This window comes from Lampetra planeri, chromosome 31 (genome assembly GCF_965212315.1).
Source record: "Lampetra planeri chromosome 31, kcLamPlan1.2.h2, whole genome shotgun sequence".
NCBI classification, from domain to species: Eukaryota; Metazoa; Chordata; class Hyperoartia; order Petromyzontiformes; family Petromyzontidae; genus Lampetra; species Lampetra planeri.
The window spans coordinates 5,741,644-5,759,744 of record NC_136137.1 but is presented as its reverse complement, the minus strand read 5'-3'; the positions used below and the strand labels follow the sequence as shown (position 1 = coordinate 5,759,744).

Genomic DNA, 18,101 nt, shown 5'->3' with positions numbered 1-18,101 from the left:
CAATTTTGTTTAAATTGTTCATTCTTTGGCTTTAATGTTTTACCCCCATATGTTCTTATAAGTTTACAGGGCTCATGGTCGCACTCGCCACACACAAAGAGCTTGCCACAGATGAACCACTGCCATGCTCATCTCGTCAAGAAGCATCACGCGAACTCCGGGCATCCTCGCAGCAGCGGCTTTTGGATAGCCATCGAGCAAGGATGCGCTCCTGCGGCCATCTAGAACGCTCTTCCTCCCGATATTAGAAAGCCAATGGAACTTTTAAATCATCCAGATTGAAAACTAATTTCTTTAGAACTGCTTTTTGTTGGCTCGGTACGGTGGTGCGAAAGAAATTCAACACACATACTGCCCATAGACTAACACTACCCATAGACTCAACACTGCCCATAGACTCAACACTGCCCATAGACTATCACTACCCATAGACTCAACACTGCCCATAGACTAACACTGCCCATAGACTCAACACTGCCCATAGACTCAACACTGCCCATAGACTCAATACTGCCCAGAGACTAACACTTCCCATAGACTCAACACTACCCATAGACTCAATACTGCCCAGAGACTCAACACTGCCCATAGACTCAACACTGCCCATAGACTCAACACTGCCCATAGACTCAACACTGCCCATAGACTCAACACTGCCCATAGACTCAACACTGCCCATAGACTCAACACTGCCCATAGACTCAACACTGCCCATAGACTCAACACTGCCCATAGACTCAACAACTACCCATAGACTCAACACTGCACCTCCGATTAGCAGGGTTGGCTACGTACGGTGCGAAAGAAGTTCAACGTATAGTACATACAATTCCTACTCTTGCAGTCAAACTTTTACACGCCTAGGATGAACCCTAATACGTGTCAAAATTAAATTTGCTGATAATTACGATTGCCTTACCCAGGAAAGCTTCGCCGAGTCTCATAACTTTATGTGGGGGTGGGGGGTCTTGCCATCCCGTACCGATGAGCATGGTGAAGTATGGTCAAACAACCTCGTGGCCAAACGCGGCATGGGGGGTGGGGGGAGGCATTCATCCAGCAGTAGGGTTGCTGCAAGGTGTTTATATGATTAAGCTCATTATTTTCTGAGACCGCGTTTGGCAATGAGTGCGTAGGCACAAATTTCGATTTAAAGCTTTCGTGACTGCAGGGATTCATCTTCTTGGTTCTTTCGGTAAAGCCACGTAGAAGGGAAATAATAAAATAATAAAAATAAAACTTAATGAAATAATTATCACGACGTTTCGGCCACAACGCAAGCAGCCGTCCTCAGGTGAAAAACAGGTCTGTCGGAAAGACAGCGTCATTCAGAAGTCATTCAGATGCTGTCTTTCCGACAGACCCGTTCTTCACCTGAGGACGGCTGCTTGCGTTGTGGCCGAAACGTGATAATTATTTCATTAAGTTTTATTTTTATTATTTTATTATTTCCCTTCTACGTGACTTTACCGAAAGAACCAAGAAGACGTAGGCACAAACTCAAGTAAAACATTCGTTAATATAACACTGCCCGAAAAGGAACCACAAGGCGACGTTTTTTGGGGCAATGGATCTTCGATGAGGCACGGTGTCATTGTTTTACGAGCACGTGCATTCCCTTGACAGTCCACTGCGCGGCGCTCACGCGCTAAGAATAATGCAGCAAGCAGCCCGTTCGCGTACGCGATGGCCCGTTGCGAAACGAGAAAACATCCTTCGAGTTGAAAAATCGGTCCCCGTTTTACCTGGATTTAGAGATGAAACGAAGGGGGAATTCATCTTATTGCTTCTTTCGGTAAAGTCACGTAGAAGGGAAGTAATAAAATAATACAAAATAAAACCTAATCAAACAATTCTCACGACGTTTCGGCCACAACGCAAGCAGCCGTCCTCAGACGCTGTCGCCTCGACATACCTGGTTTTCACCTGAGGACGGCTGTTTGCGTTGTGGCCGAAACGTCGTGAGAATTGTTTTATTATGTAAATGTTTTTATTATTTTATTATTTCCCTTCTACGTGACTTTACCGAAAGAAGCAAGAAGATGAATCCCTGCAGTCACGAAAGCTTTAAATCGGAGGAATTGTTTCATGTCGCTGAACCGTGTCCCCTTATGATTCGCGGGCCCAGAGACCAGGTATTCCACTCGTCCATTGTTTGTATGTTTAACTTCGTTCGCACCGTACGTAGCCAACCGTGAGTGGGTGAGTGGCTGAGTGAGTGGCTGAGTTAGTGGGTGAGTGTATGGATGTTGAACTTCGTTCGCACCGTACGTAGCTAACGGTGAGTGGCTGAGTGAGTGGGTGAGTGAGTGGCTGAGTGAGTGGGTGAGTGAGTGGGTGAGTGTATGGATGTTGAACTTCGTTCGCACCGTACGTAGCTAACGGTGAGTGAGTGGCTGAGTGAGTGGCTGAGTGAGTGGCTGAGTGAGTGGCTGAGTGAGTGGCTGAGTGAGTGGCTGAGTGAGTGGGTGAGTGAGTGGGTGAGTGTATGGATGTTGAACTTCGTTCGCACCGTACGTAGCTAACGGTGAGTGGGTGAGTGGGTGAGTGAGTGGCTGAGTGAGTGGCTGAGTGAGTGGCTGAGTGAGTGGCTGAGTGAGTGGGTGAGTGAGTGGGTGAGTGAGTGGGTGAGTGAGTGGGTGAGTGAGTGGGTGAGTGAGTGGGTGAGTGTGTGGATGTTGAACTTCGTTCGCGCACCGTACGTAGCTAACGGTGAGTGGCTGGGTGAGTGAGTGGGTGAGTGAGTGAGTGGGTGAGTGGGTGAGTGAGTGGGTGAGTGAGTGGCTGAGTGAGTGGGTGAGTGGGTGAGTGTATGGATGTTGAACTTCGTTCGCACCGTACGTAGCTAACGGTGAGTGGCTGAGTGAGTGGGTGAGTGAGTGGGTGAGTGAGTGGCTGAGTGAGTGGGTGAGTGTGTGGATGTTGAACTTCGTTCGCACCGTACGTAGCTAACGGTGAGTGGGTGAGTGAGTGGGTGAGTGAGTGAGTGGGTGAGTGAGTGGCTGAGTGAGTGGCTGAGTGAGTGGGTGAGTGAGTGGGTGAGTGTATGGATGTTGAACTTCGTTCGCACCGTACGTAGCTAACGGTGAGTGGCTGAGTGAGTGAGTGGGTGAGTGAGTGGGTGAGTGAGTGGCTGAGTGAGGTGGGTGAGTGAGTGTGTGAGTGTATGGATGTTGAACTTCGTTCGCACCGTACGTAGCCAACCGTGAGTGGGTGAGTGAGTGGGTGAGTGAGTGGGTGAGTGAGTGGCTGAGTGAGTGGGTGAGTGGGTGAGTGAGTGGGTGAGTGGGTGAGTGAGTGGGTGAGTGAGTGGGTGAGTGAGGTGAGTGTATGAATGTTGAACTTCGTGCGCACCGTACGTTGCCAACCGTGCGAATCGGAGGTGCGGTGTTGAGTGTGGGGGGAGCGACGTTGCCATGTTGTGATACAGTATCATAGGGGCTTTACCAAAATATCACATTGGCAATGATACATTACGGCACGTGTACAACTACTCATTTGAACGGTAAGCTATAATCATCGACACATTAAATCGCATTTTGTTTGGGCCAGCTAGTGAAATTGGTAAAATTGCACCCAATCTCATGAAACATGGGCAGCTGAGCAGGATCGAGGCAGGAGAGTGCGTGAATGGGGTGACCGCCAGACACAAACAGGGAGTCACACAGCCTGCTGCCACGTGGTGAACGAGAGAAGTGAGCACGGCAAAGTCATCTGTTGTTGCTCTACTTCTATGCTCCCTGCCTTCCCCTGAACTGACCCAGCCTGTGGTTTAAATGGAGTGGGCAGGCCCTCATCCAGCAGTGGATTAGCCAAGGCTCTGCACGTGTAGCCTGCTTCGTGTTGAGTTTCCCTCTCGAGTGCAACCGGAGCGAGCTCGTGGTCCACAGACGTCTGTCATGGTGACGCGCGTCAGTGCAGGGTACTTCAAAAGAATGTGAACACTTCCGAGAATTTGCAACAATACCACAATACATGTTCTGCTTCCGGGCTCTGGAGACCACCTGGAGAAGATTCCAGGCACGTGTTGACTGCGAACAAGTGTAGACTCTTTGACTTTTTGAAGCTATTAACATACACCTGTTATCATGTTACAGTGTATCATCCGTTCTTTTTCCATTAAAAACGATAGTCCCATACACGTGTTAACATTTTTTTGAAGCACCCTGTATTTCAAAACGACTCCTCAAACTCGCGACTTCTCGAACTCCTGTGGACGCGTTTCCATCCCCCTGAATCAGCTCCAGGCCTCCTGGTGCGTTTGGCCACCCCCCACTCTGAGCGGTGGCGCAACGGTTAGCGCTACGAACCCGGCGACCCGTGTTCGATTCCCGCTGCACGGCCAACAACGGTGACGATTATCTGAACCGGTTCTGGGCCTCGTTTAAGGTCGACTCAGCCTCAAATGAGTACCTGGTGCGGTGTGTAAATATAGCCACTGGGGAGACAAAGGCGTTCGGGCGTGGTGCTGGCCACCCATCCCATCATGTGCCGTTCCGGCCTTCACAGGTGCTCGCTAACAGCACTTGCCCCAACAGTCTGTTCAGGCTATACGGAGGATCTTTGTTGTCTGAAACCCACCCCCTGTGAAAACACACTCCGCTCCGTGCACATCACTTCTGGTTGCTCCTTCCTCTCTCTCCTCTCCCTTTCTCATCATCGTCTTCATCATCCCCCATCTCGGCCCGGTCTCTTCCCTACCCTCTCCTCCCTCCCTCCTGCCCCCACTCCTGCCCCGTCGCTCCGTCAGTCCTCCCTGCTGCTGCTGCTGCTCATCCTGAGCCGTGTGCCCCGTCATCGTCTGCCTTCCTTGGGAGCCTTCCGTCCCGGCATCTCCCTTCGCCGCTCAACCTCGCCCCGTCTTGCCCCCCTTTTTCACGCCGCTGACTCCGCTTCCCGCTGGTGTGCCACGGATGTCACAGAGTGCCAACTGCTGCCGCAAAAGCTGCCGCAGTGCAGGACGACGGTCGTGCTTTCCGTGGTGCTGGCTGCGCGTTGACCTCCACGAGGAATCGTGTACGCTACGACAACATGTCACGATGTTGTACGTAGACAATTTGCGCGTGTGGGCAAAGGCTTAAAAGCTGTCGCTGGAATATTTCGTCTCGGGTAGTTGGTCGACGGCGATGGAGGCGAGGTGTCAATCTTGACTTGAAGCTTTCGTGACTTACAGGAATTCGTATTCTTTGGGGTCTTTGGTAAAGTCGCGTAGAGAATATTTGCGTGTTATTTGCTACGTGACTTTTACCGGAAGACCCGAGAATATGAGGCGAGGTGTAGTATACTGGACGTGGTGTGCCAGTTGCGGATTCAAAAATAAAACAACAAAAATTCGCCTGGGTCGCCAACCAAAACCACAGCCGGGTGATATGAAGCCCTCCCCCCGCCCCGCGTGTGTGCTCGTGTGTGCATCCATCCCCACGCGGTGTCTGCATTATGATGATGATGATCATTTCGATGAGCAAACCTTGGGGGGGAGGGGTGGTGGTGGGGGTACTGATGGGACTGGGGGGGGGGGGTGCACGGGGGGTTGTGGGAGGAGGTGGGGGGGAGAAGGAGGAGTCTGAAGCAGCGAAGCACAAACGGTGCGCGTCTTGCAATCTCACGGCACTTTGGAGTAGTCCTCGGACCACGTCGCTGCATTTCAATTCTCTCGCTTGCCGCGTGTTCATTAACATCGGTAGGGGGGGGGCGCAGCCGTACGGACGGGGGGACGGTCCACGCGGCGAGTTCTTCGCTCCACGAGGTGGTGGTGTGGCAGCCGACCAATACTTAGAGGAATCCGCCGGCTGTGTGTGTGGGTGGGGTATAAGACGTGATGGCTCAAGGGCGCGCAACTGCAACTGCGAGGTTCAGCATCGACTCTCTGTTGGCGTCCACGTGCGTGCGAATGCCGTCGTCGTCATCATCGCCATCACCATCACCATCATCATCGCCGCTGTCACCTTTTGGCCGAACCTCTTCCCTGGCTTCGTGCCCTCCTATTTCGGGAGTCCCCGAACCGTACCCGGGCAGCGCGCTGCATCCAGCCCTCTGCCCGCTGCCCTTCCCGCTGCCCACCATGCCCCTGAAGCTGCCTCTGGGTCAGCCCGCACCGCACTGCTGCCTGTCCGTGACCTGCGTGACCAGGTCGTACCAGAGTCTGGCTCTGCCCTTCGGGGTCGGGTCGCCGAGGTGCGCCCACGTGCAGGAGGCGCGGGGCTTGGGCGCGCGGCCCGCGGCGTCTCGCGGCAGGGAGGGAGGAGGAGGCGGTGGTGGCGGTGCGGGCGAGGAACCCGCGGCGAGCGAGAGGAGGGAAGGGCGAGAGGAGAGGGCGACCAAGACGAGAGAGTGGCAAGAGAGCTCGTCACCTCTTCAACAACAACAACAACAACCACCGCCGGCATCACGGCACACGTCGCGACGCGCAGGTGCGTAAATATTGTACGGGGGGGGGGGTGGGGTGGGGGGTTAGATACGTTTGTTAATTTCCCTCTTTTTTAATCGTTTTCTACACAAAAAAAATTCCCTCGATTGAGCTATTGGCATCGTTTCAGAGACGAAAAACGAACGAATTCAATTTGGAACTCTCAGAGGGCAGAGAGCGGCCCGCGGAAGCGGATGTCGCGGAGCCAGCTCGGAGAACCCTTCAAGTGATATCGGGTCGGCACAGGAAAGGGGGCGGCACTTTTTGTACTGGGATCGAAAGGATATAAAGCCAGCCAAGTCTGAACGTGCAGCGATTTGAATCGATCAACAGCTGGATGGAGGCCTCCCCACGCTGTGCGCTTCATATTGGGAGGAGAGGGGTTATTGAACAATACTTCACCACGCTGGTCAGTGCGGGTTGGTGAAAGCGGGAAGCGTAGACCCGGGACACACAGAAGTCCCTACTGCTCACCACGCAGCCTCTCTTGGCAACCTGATTGCGCACGGTGGCCACCCACCCAAAGCCATTGTCCAGGATCAACGCCTGCTGGGCTTGCTCCCGATGTGCTAGCGAGATTGGGCACATTCCACGCGTCTCGCTTGGTCACAGGGTGACCACGTGCCGTGCGGAGTTATCCCAAGTGCGCGATCATTTTATCTCGATCTTCTTGGTTCTTTCGGTAAAGTCACGTAGAATGGAAATAATAAAATAATAAAAATTAAACATAATAAAATCATTCTCACGACGTTTCGGCCACAACGCAAGTAGCCGTCCTCAGGTGGAGAGCAGGTCTGTTGAGTAGACAGAGTCTGAATGACACACTCCAGGCTTGGAGCGACTATTTAAGCTGGGATGGACGGGGGAAGGGCGCCTTGACAAAATAATTTGCATATCAAGAGGAATTTAGCATATTTATGGGAAATGCAGATATGCGATTAGTACTACTTGTGAAATGCGTATGAGGTTTGGCGGGGGGTTTAAAGTCATTACCTCGAATTGAGAATACAATGTCTAATCAGACTTCGGGCAAACGGAATCGCTAGACGGCAGGATGCAACTATACACTATGCTATTCGTGTAGCTCTGAAAAGGTTTTCCACAAATCTTGATTTGAAGCTTTCGTGACTGCAGGAATCCATACTCTTGGGTTCTTTCGGTAAAGTCGAACCTGAAGACGGTCGCTTGTTGTTGCGATCGAAACGTCGTGATCTATTATTTTTTCTACCTAAGTGACTTTACCGAAAGTACCAACGAGTATGTTTTCCACAAACTTTTGAAATGAGTGTTCACATCCAAAAATGCATTTTCTTTTTGTTTTTAAATGCGAATTCGCCACACGTGAATGAAAACAAACTAATTTATGGGCAACTTCAGTTTTGTGGCACTTCTCGGGTCTTAAATTCCAGCCGGGTCCCTCCGGATCCGTGACTGAGAAACGAATTACGAATCCGGAACACCACATCCAGTATACTAACCCTTGTCGCCGTGGCTGTGGTAACCGGTCACGTTACCACCTACTTCAGCCTACGCAGGAAACATTCTGTGAGGAACTGGACATGTGTGAAAAAGAGCTTCATAGCTCATCGGATTCCTCCACTCGAAATAAAGATTCCGAGTGTGCATTAAACACGTGCATGGCTCTCCGATGTGATTTGGGGCCGTACCGCGTGTCGTTCGGCATAATGTCCCGACGTTTCGCCCCCCCCCCCCCCACACGTTGCTGGGGGGGGGGAGCATCTTCCGGTGGCTGAACATCTGGTTTCAGTCGGTGAGAAGCTCCCAGAACGGGTGCAGCGAAAAGTCGTACATCGCACAACCGAACACAATGTGATACAGAACCCCCCCCTCCCCCCAAAAAAAACACACCGGTTGGCTATCAACTCGGCACAATCGCAACAATTTGCGTGCGTGGCTTCGACATCCACCCCGTCGACCTCACGGGGGCAGGGGGGTGGTTGGGGACGCCACCCTCCCCTCTCATCCACCTCGTCGCATTTCGCGTGGCGCCGCGCACGTGTCTGTGTTTGTCTCCTTGTAACCGCGATGCTGTCGTAGGATCTTGCCTCGCAGTGCTGTGTGGCACGCGTCTGGATGGCGAACGCGAGAAGGGCGCCTTCGACGACCGTGATGCCGACGGTGACTCGTGGGCGGACACCACTTCTGCTACAATTCCACCGTGCGTTCTAAAATCACCACCGCCACCACCACCATCATCATTCACAACTCGAATGTTGAGCCGAAACGTCTCCTCGACCCACGGCTGCGTGCCAACGTCCATCTGCGGTGGACTCGTCTCTGCGTCCCGCCCTTCGCCGTTTGCGAAGGGCGAGAAAGAGCATCAGCAGCGGAAGACGACGACGACGACGTTGGAGGGTGGAGCCCTCGCAAGACCACAAGACACGGGCCAAAGTTTGGTGGCCGCGCAGGAGGCAGCAGCAGCAGCGGCGGCGGCGGTAGCTGCTGGGCTATCCGTGACCAGCACCACCACCAACAGCACCACCACCAACAACAGCACCACCAGCACCACCAAGTGTCGACGGCGCCGCACGGCCTTCACCAGCGAGCAGCTGCTGGAGCTCGAGAAGGACTTTCACTCGAAGAAGTACTTGTCTCTGACGGAGCGCTCGCAGATCGCGCACGGGCTGCGTCTGAGCGAGGTGCAGGTGAAGATCTGGTTTCAGAACAGGAGGGCCAAGTGGAAGCGCGTCAAGGCCGGCAACGGCGCCGCGAGGAGCGGCGAGCCGTCGAGAAACCCGCGCATCGTGGTGCCCATTCCCGTGCACGTGCACCGCTTCGCTCTCCGAGGGCAGCATCAGCAGAACAAGCACCAGCAGCTGCAGGCTGAGAGCGGACAGCAGAAGCAGCAGCATCAGCAGCAGCAGCAGCATCGGCAGCAGCAGCCGAATCAGCAAACGGAGCATGAAGAACATCAGCAGCAGCATGATTATCGACAGCTTCATCGGCAGCAGCAGCCGAATCAGCAAACGGAGCATGAAGAACATCAGCAACATAATCATCAGCAGCTTCATCGGCAGCGTCACCATCATCAGCAGCAGCAGCATCAAAATGAGCGTGGAAAACATCAGCAGCATCATCAGCAGCATCAGCAATTGGATATGCACACGGAACAAGAGGAACAGCAGCAGCAGGAGCAGCAGCAAACGGAGCATGAAGATCATAAGCAGCATCATCAGCTAACGCAGTACCAAACACAAGGACATTCCGATCACGAGCAACTTGAGCAGCACATTCAGGGCTCCCAGCAACTTGCCGATACTACGGCGATTGCAGAGACGTGATTTCGTCATAATCAACGTTTTTGGGTTTAGATCGCGTTATTTATAAATGTGTCGTAACCCTCCACCACCCGACACGACCAATCAGTAAAAAAAAAGTGTCACGTTGACAAAAGACAAATAGTTTACTGCTTTAGCCCACCGGTGTGTTGAAGCGTGAAACCACAACAATTTACAATTTGAGTACGACGTTTCGCTGGTAATTGCATCCAGCATCATCGGGCAATTCGCCAGAATGGTGAGGCTCTGCTGTGTCTCCCGTTCTTATATAGAGCAGCAGCAGCAGGGTGTTAAACGTGATTTCGTCACAAGCAGCATCAGTATTCAAACCAAGAATCCGCAGAAGTGTATTTAAATAATGTTTAATATTTAAATAATCAAACGTACATGTTGATTGGAAATATACGGCGCGGCATGTATGCAGTTGGGTAGGGTTTAAAAGTTATGCTCACGATTCATGGGCATACCGACGACTTGTTTCTGAAATGTATATAAAACATATAACTTGTACTGTACACTGCATTTGATATCTGTACTTACATCACGTGAATCTTCGTTGAGTATTTCACACGGCGAGTTTCCTCCGACGTGGTGAGGATCTCTCGACAACTTCTCGCAGCGAAACGTTTTTTTTGACCGAGCGGCAGAGAGGTGAAAGGCGCAGTGAAAGTGCTTTTTGCTGGTGCCACTTTGCTTGCGGATGGACCTCTCAATAGACAACTCGAGAGCGCCTATTTTTAAAGAGGGTAATTTGGCCTACTCTTCCACTCTGGCTAAGGCTTACCAGACTTTTGGGGGCAAGTGCTGTTTTGCGAGCAGCCCCTATGAAGGCCGGCACGGCACACGAGGGGATGGGGTGGCCAGCACCACGCCCGACCGCCTTTTGTCTCCATAAGTGGCGATGTTTCTACACCGCACCAGGTACTCATTTGAGGCCGAGTCGACCTAGGGGAGGCCCAGAACCGGTGAATATTAATCGTCGCTGGTTGTGCGTGGCCGCGCGCATGGAATAGAACTCGCGTCGTCGGGTTCCAAGCGCAATGCGCTCCACCGCTCCCCATAACCCACACTTTACCCCACCGCACAAACGCGACTTGCCGATCGAGTGGCTGTCGTGTTACCCAACTTCGCCGTGCTGGGCGCACAGCAGCGGGCATGGTCGGTGGACGCCGAGGAGATCAAATCGAACGGGACGCCCTTCGAGGCGGCAAGTCCATGCGTGCGCACCACGACAGCGACCCCCGGGGCACGGCGAGGCGTCAAGAATCGTTGCTTGTGAAGTACTTGACCGATGAATTGCATTAAGCACTTTTATTGAAACAAGCGGCTTAAGACGTGGAGTTGGTGTTAACAACTGAACACGGAATAACACCCCCCCCCACCTCCAGCCACCCACCCCTTTGACTGTTCTTCATTTTACAATGTCTCATTTTTACAACTTCTCCAAATAAAACTGTCTCCACCGTCGTTATTTCATCCGTTAAAGCGGGAGATGAAGAGGGTTTTTATTTTATTTGTTAATGCATTTACGTTTCCGAATCTCTAGAACGGACAGGCCATTTAAATAAACCAGCGTTCAGTAGAGGGTGATGCATTTATAGATACCCAATGGATATCTACACCATCAATCACTCTCCCCCCCCCCCCATGCCTTCAGCTCACGCACGATTGTAATGTAAGCAAATCACACGGGCTATATAGAGGATGATACGGGATGGGGCGGCGGGGGGATTGTTAAAATATTTAACGAGCATGTAGAGCGAGGTGGGAGATGTGTGGAGACTTTGAATTAAAACGTAGTTTTTTTTACTAGAATTTGTCTATTTTGGTGGGGTATCTATAAATGGATCAGCCTGGACAATATGAATGGATATCGACCCGCACATGACGATGTTGCATACCTGTCAACCCGTACGGTTTTAGCCCGTATTCTTGTCCCGGGAAATTGAGTTTCCAGGTCCATACGGCGTACAGCCGTTTCGATACGGGCAACATTTTGTGTCAATGTGTTTGTGTTTCTCCCTTGCGATGTGACTTTGTAGGATGAACGTTGAGAATTATTAGGGGCACGGGGGTGACCAATACGATCTGAATTGGTCTGTTATAAGGTAGGACACTGATGAGGGGTTGACAGGTATGACGTTGTAGTGTTATAATAATTTACGATAATTTATCGGCATTTGTTAACCCCCCTGCATAGATGAAGGCCTCCACACGCTGTGCCACTCATGGGCGTAGTTTGACCATACTTTACCACGATGGTCCGTACGGCCTGGGCAAAGGGGGCGGTGTGGATGGGGGGGGGGGTCCGAGACTGACTTGAGAAATGTAAATCAATTCACCACTGTTGTTAGCCATGGCCGGGAATGTAATGCAGGTTCAGAGTGCAATGTTTGTTGTCACGTCCTGACCCCGTGCCCCTACTGGACAGCTGTGAAAAAGAGCTTTGTAACTCATCGGATTCCTCCAGTATAAATAAAAGATTCTGATTTTGTGCAAACCACTGCGCCACCACTCCCCCAGCGTTGTGTCACAAGATGGGGAGCACAGTGGGCAGGGTGACATCGGACAGTGGTGAAATGTTTTGCATCTGTAAGAGTTGTAATGTTACAATGGCAGGTTTGTAATGCTCTCCTATAACATACAATTGTTATCACGGTTTTCTAAGACGTCGTTCTTGACATGATATGGAGCCTTAAGATAGTCACATTTAGACACTACATTACACGTTACACATTGCATATCATTTAAGATTTTAAGTCTTGTATTTTGGTTACGAAACGCCTAAGCAACTACCAGAACCTCTATCGAGGGAATAAAAAAATAACGAAGTCAACATTTCCGCCCTTGAGTATACATTTGCAGGACACATTACACAGCATCAGTCTGGAATTGTGGATGTGTATCACGGTCAACATGTTTGTCTAGCACCAATAATAATTAATCACACACAGCCCTTTGTCAACAACACAGCTGGATGAAGGCCTCCCTACATTAATGAGATTTGCTTGACCATACTTCACCATGCTGGTCATGGCGCAGTATGCCCAGCATGGTTCAGATATCACGCCGCCACCACCACCGTCAGCTAGCTTTGGCCAGAAATAGGCCAAAGATAAGCGCTGTGAGAAAACCTAATCCCACCGCCAAAACCGGGAACAGCAATGTAATTTAGTATTGGCCAAGGAATCCAAACACACAAACCATATTCGCTGTAAATTAAAAAAAAACCTGTTTATATATACGGCATATATACTCTTTATTTTTCTTCGGTAAAGTCACGTAGGTATGAAATAAAACAAATCACGACGTTTCGGGCGCAACACAAGCGTCCATCATCAGGTGGGAAAGCATGGTCTGCTGCTGCCGAGGCAGACTGTTTAAAAAGGTTTGAAATGGGTGTAGCTCAAGGGTTACACTCATTTCAAACATTTTAAAACAGTCTGCCTCAGCAGCAGACCATGCTTTCCCACCTGATGATGGACGCTTGTGTTGCGCCCGAAACGTCGCGATTTAATCTATTTTATACCTACTTGACTTTACCGAAAAAACTAAAGAGTATGGATTTCTGCAGTCACGAAAGCTTCAAATCAAGATATACAGCAAATGCCTGTGACCACACGACCTCCAATATTCTATACGTCGTGACGTTAGAGAAATGTTTGAAACTCAATTTCTGCAGCGACAAGTGGGTGAGAATTAATTCTTACAATAAATTACTGGCAAATGTATAGATGTTCCATTGAACGACTGGGGTATTGTGTGTGTGTGTATAGCCTTTGTTGCCCGGCAAAGCCCATGAACTCACTAGACTTGAGAACCCTGTGTTAATCACAGGCGGGCTGCAGGAATCGAGACCCAGGATCTAAGTGATGCCAGCTCGACGTTGACCTCCCGATCCACCTGGCCACCTCTACATAAAAGAAACGTGAATAGCAAATTGAGCCGGACGATTATGAAGTGGAAAACCAAAATCAATTGTTTGTCTTTTCTGACATGACATTCTCCCTGTCGCAGTAAGTTTATGTACAAATGGCGAATGCTCCATATCAGGGAGAGGTTGAGCCCTGAAGAAGGCTACTGCTCCACACTGGCCAGATATTTTTTGGGAAGCTGTAATGGTACGCACACTTTACGCCGCTACGCACGACCTGCCGACCCGGCTGTGAAATGCTCTACCCGGTCCAATATTTGGAATGGATAGATTAAGGCATGAACATCCAATGGAGAACATAACAACCATCTCCGATTTTCTTACAACATAACAACCAATGGAAATGAACTTCAGAGTGTGATAGAACTTCATCAAGAATGCATCCGAGGTAACGACAACAGCAGCTACGGATTGCTGAGATCAGCTCGTGTGCAGGGAGGTCACAAGATGGATCATGGCAACGGCACAGGCAGGCTCTCATCCAGCAGTGGCTAGACCATGGCTGATATACAACGTAGATACCAGTCACACCATGTTTGCGTAAAACCAACAAAGCACTTGGCACAGGCGACTGATGGCGACTTGGTGGAGTATAACATGAGGATAATCGTTTGCGATGGTCATCCTTCTCAGGTACGATCCCTCCTTTGCCTGCTATTCCCTCATATGGCTGCAATTCCATTCTATCACAAACACAAGCCAGCAGTGGACAATTGGGGATATTTCTCCCACCGACTTGCAGCCTGCTTTTACACCGCAGCATGTATTATTTTTTGGTCAAGCAGTGATACAGTGGTTGGTGTATTTGCGCGACGAGCCTGCCGAGCTGAATTGGATTCTCAGCCACAGCCAACATCATTGGTAAGCGATATCTGAACAGGTCGTTTTGCCTCTGTCTTCACGGACCCCACATTGACCAGCGTGAAGTCCGGTCAAACTGCAACGACCGACACGGCATGGCGGAGAGGCGTTCATCCAGCAGTGAATTGACAAAGCACTGTGGATTAGTTCTACGTAGTATTAGATAGCTGCGAAGCCAAGGTAATTCACACACACAACAATGTTGGGGTTTCACTGGTCCCGAATGTGCTTGGCTGCCCAGCCAAGAACAACAACATCCTCAGGTGTTGTGCGCTCCATCTTTGCCGTCCTGGATCGAATGCAAGTAACTTGCATCGTGCGATAATTTTAAAGACCAAGTAAGCTACAGTAAGAGGAGATTGCATCATTCTTTTTACACATGGCAAGATACAATTCATTATGAATTGAGACATATCTAGCAGTAACAAATGGTACACAAGCGTAGTTTTGGGTCCGAATGTAAAAAAACGACGAGCCTGGTTATAACGCAACAACCGTGCACAATATAATACAAACAAAAAACAGTGATAATGATAACAACGGGCTCATAGGAAATACTAAAAAAAGTATAATAAAAAAACTTGTTTTTTTTAAACAGTGCAATTTCAAATGATGGTAAAATACTGACAATATTTAAAGGCTTGCTCAAAGTCATATTTTGTAATATAAGTCCCCACCACTTAGAAGTCGTTTCACACGATGAGGTTGGGGGGAAAAAATATTTTTAAAATCAGTTTAATAATATTCCAAGGTAACATTTTTCACTGCCATTTGGCTTCCAGGTGTGAGAAAACATGTCACTTGAGATTACTCTAGATTCACAATCTTCCCTTCCAACCTCACAAAACATTAGCGTTTTCCCCCACCCCCGCAACTCGTTTGTTTTATAATTCCCAAACTATATGTTGGTTTAGTGCTCCAAAGTGTTTCGGGATTGTACCGCCGTTTTGGTTGGCATGACGTCCGACGTTTCACTCCACGTGCTGGAGGCCTCTTCAGGCAGAAACGTTTAAGGAACGAGTTCTGAAGGATGCTGCTAGCACACATGCTGCCATACACGTCGGACAACATCAGGAACTGAAGGTGGTCTCCACAGCACGGTGGCGAGATGTTAAATGCTTTGCCTAGTTTACAGGAGGTCGTGGGGGGTTAGATCCAGTTTGCGTGTTCTCCCCGTGGTCATGTGGATTCTTCTCTGGGTCCTCCAGTTTTTCCCTCCACATTTGGAATCAACGTGCGTTTCGAGTATTTGGCTGCTATCAATTTCCACATGAAGGTAAGCCGTTTCATTGAGCTATCATTTGTGGCCAGGTTGCTTCTGAAAGAGATCGGTGCAGCTCAGTGGCACTTCACCTGGTAAAGTTTCCCTCCACGTGCAGCGAAAACGTTCGGACGCCGTGCAGAACAACTCGCGCGGTACATGCCGTGAAAATGCGTCGCAGAGAGCTGTGACGGTGCAACCGTGGAAACAAACTAAGCAACAACACACGTTTGTTTTAGATGTCATTCAGGCCCCGCTTCGTTTGTGTAACAGACCACAATAAAACCTTGCAAAGCAGTTTGATTTACACAGACAGAAACCAACCCCCCCCAACCCCACCAATTACATTTGTAATAGCAAATAAAGCACGGTCAAAATAATAATACAATTACAATATACATAGTGTAAAAAAAAAACATTATCACACCGAGTATCACAGTTTTGTTCGTCCACTGCCATTACTTCCCGGGTCAAAGCCTCGCCCATTGCTGCTGTTGCCGCTCGCATGTCCGCTCAGAGCCACAAAGTCAAATGCCCTTCCCTTGCCGTGCGCTTGGGAAGAAGAGTGCATCGCGGAGGCGTGCGGTGCATAGCCGGCTCCTGCACACTGCTCCGAGGGACTCCAGCTCGACACCGGAGCCTCGAACCTCTGCTGCTGCTGCGCAACGCCCACGACCGACTCGGCGTTTTGTGACGTCAAGCTGCCGCCACCGCCGGCGTTGTTGCTGTAGTTGTTGTTGCGTCGGGCCAGGTTGGGGGTGGGGTTGAGGGAGCCCTCGCGGCTCGGAGGGGAGACGTGCGGCTCGTCGACGCAGCCGTGCTGCGTGAGGATGTCCAGGCACTCCTGGCTGCCGCCCCGGCGCGCGTACGCGAGCACGGAGTGACCGTGCGCGTCGCGGGCGTGCACGTCCGCTCCGTACTGTGAAATCAGAGACGGACATCCCCACCGCATTACAGCCTTAACAGACGGTTCTAAATCATTTCGATTTAAAGCTTTCGTGACTGCAGGGATTCATATTCTTGGTTCTTTCGGTAAAGTCACGTAGAAGGGAAATAATAAAATAATAAACATTAAATAATACAATTCTCACGACGTTTTGATTGCAACACAAGCAATCACCATCAGGTGTGAAAACCAGAGCAAGATATTTTTTTTTAACCGCCACTTTTTTCATTTTTATTTTATTATTTCCCTTCTACGTGACTTTACCGAAAAAACCAAGAATATGTTCTAAATCATGGTGTAGCTGCTCACCCCGAGCTCTCATTACTCCGATAGTGCTGTACGCCTTTTGGCGTCCTCTGGTCTAACACCGTTTTGAGACGAGGCTCAAAAGAAAGCTGTCTCTGGTGTGGACCAATCAGTTTCCAAGACAATACATATATTATCAGAGTACGTTTCTTTTTGCATTCTGACCACAAGCATTGTGGGTAATGCAGACGTGATTCCTTGTAAAAGGTTTCAGTTTGGTGTTTTAACATCTTAACACCTGTTTTGTTGCCAGAAAAAAGGGGAAAACTGATTCTCAGACTGTTCCAATTCATGGTCTAATCTACGTACAGCATTTTCAATACCACATTGAGACAAGTTAACATCACGTGGTCTCCACCATTAAGACAGTCAAATTGCTGCATGGTCCCCGCCCCTGTTCGCACGCAATCCACGCTCAACCGTTAGCCTCCGACATCTAATGAGATCGGGCAAATTCTTGGTAATTTGTTCGTATGTGAGGCTACCCCAGAAGAATCCCTCCCCTTCATATCTCCGGAGTAAACATTCTGGAAACACACGTACACACACGTACAAAGACAAATATCCCCTGTATAGCCTTAATAGACTATTCGGGCAAGCGCTGTGAGCGATCAGCACTTACGAAGGCTGGCACAGGAGACGAAGGGGTGGATGGCCAACACCATGCCCGGCCCGCCTTTGTCTCCCGAGTGGCGATGTTTCACACACCGCACCAGGTACTCATTTAAGGATGAACAGACCGAGGAAAGGCCCAGGACAGGTAATTTTCACTGGTGTTGGCCGTGAGCTGGAATCGAACTCGGGTCCCTGGTTTCGTAGGGCAGCGCTTTAAATCACTGCGGCGTGCCAACCTGCTGCGCGGCCACTGTTAAATCGCACACCGCACACACAGAGCCTTTGCAGCCTGTGTTCTATCATCTGCTAAGCCCAGCAGGTGCTGCACAGTGGACATGCGACCTACAAGATCAGCCCTGACAGTATAATTAAATATTTCTACCCCATTGTCGTCGGACTCTTAAAGACCACTCCTCCATTGCCTGTCTGTGTTACATAGTAAAATCATCAGCCATTATCAATCCACTGCTGGA

The 18,101-nt window shown here is 50.1% G+C and overlaps 1 protein-coding gene across 1 annotated transcript in view; it reads right to left on the bottom strand.

Moving 5' to 3' along the window:
* Positions 1 to 10,051: 10,051 nt before the first annotated feature.
* LOC144729136 (arf-GAP with GTPase, ANK repeat and PH domain-containing protein 1-like) overlaps positions 10,052 to 18,101 on the bottom strand; it is a 69,939-nt gene continuing 61,889 nt past the window's right edge. Inside the window, exon 18 of the mRNA XM_078609093.1 lies at positions 10,052 to 16,680. Coding sequence (XP_078465219.1) covers positions 16,195 to 16,680 — 486 coding nt within the window. The 3' untranslated portion in view covers positions 10,052 to 16,194. The remainder of the gene's footprint in view (positions 16,681 to 18,101) is intronic.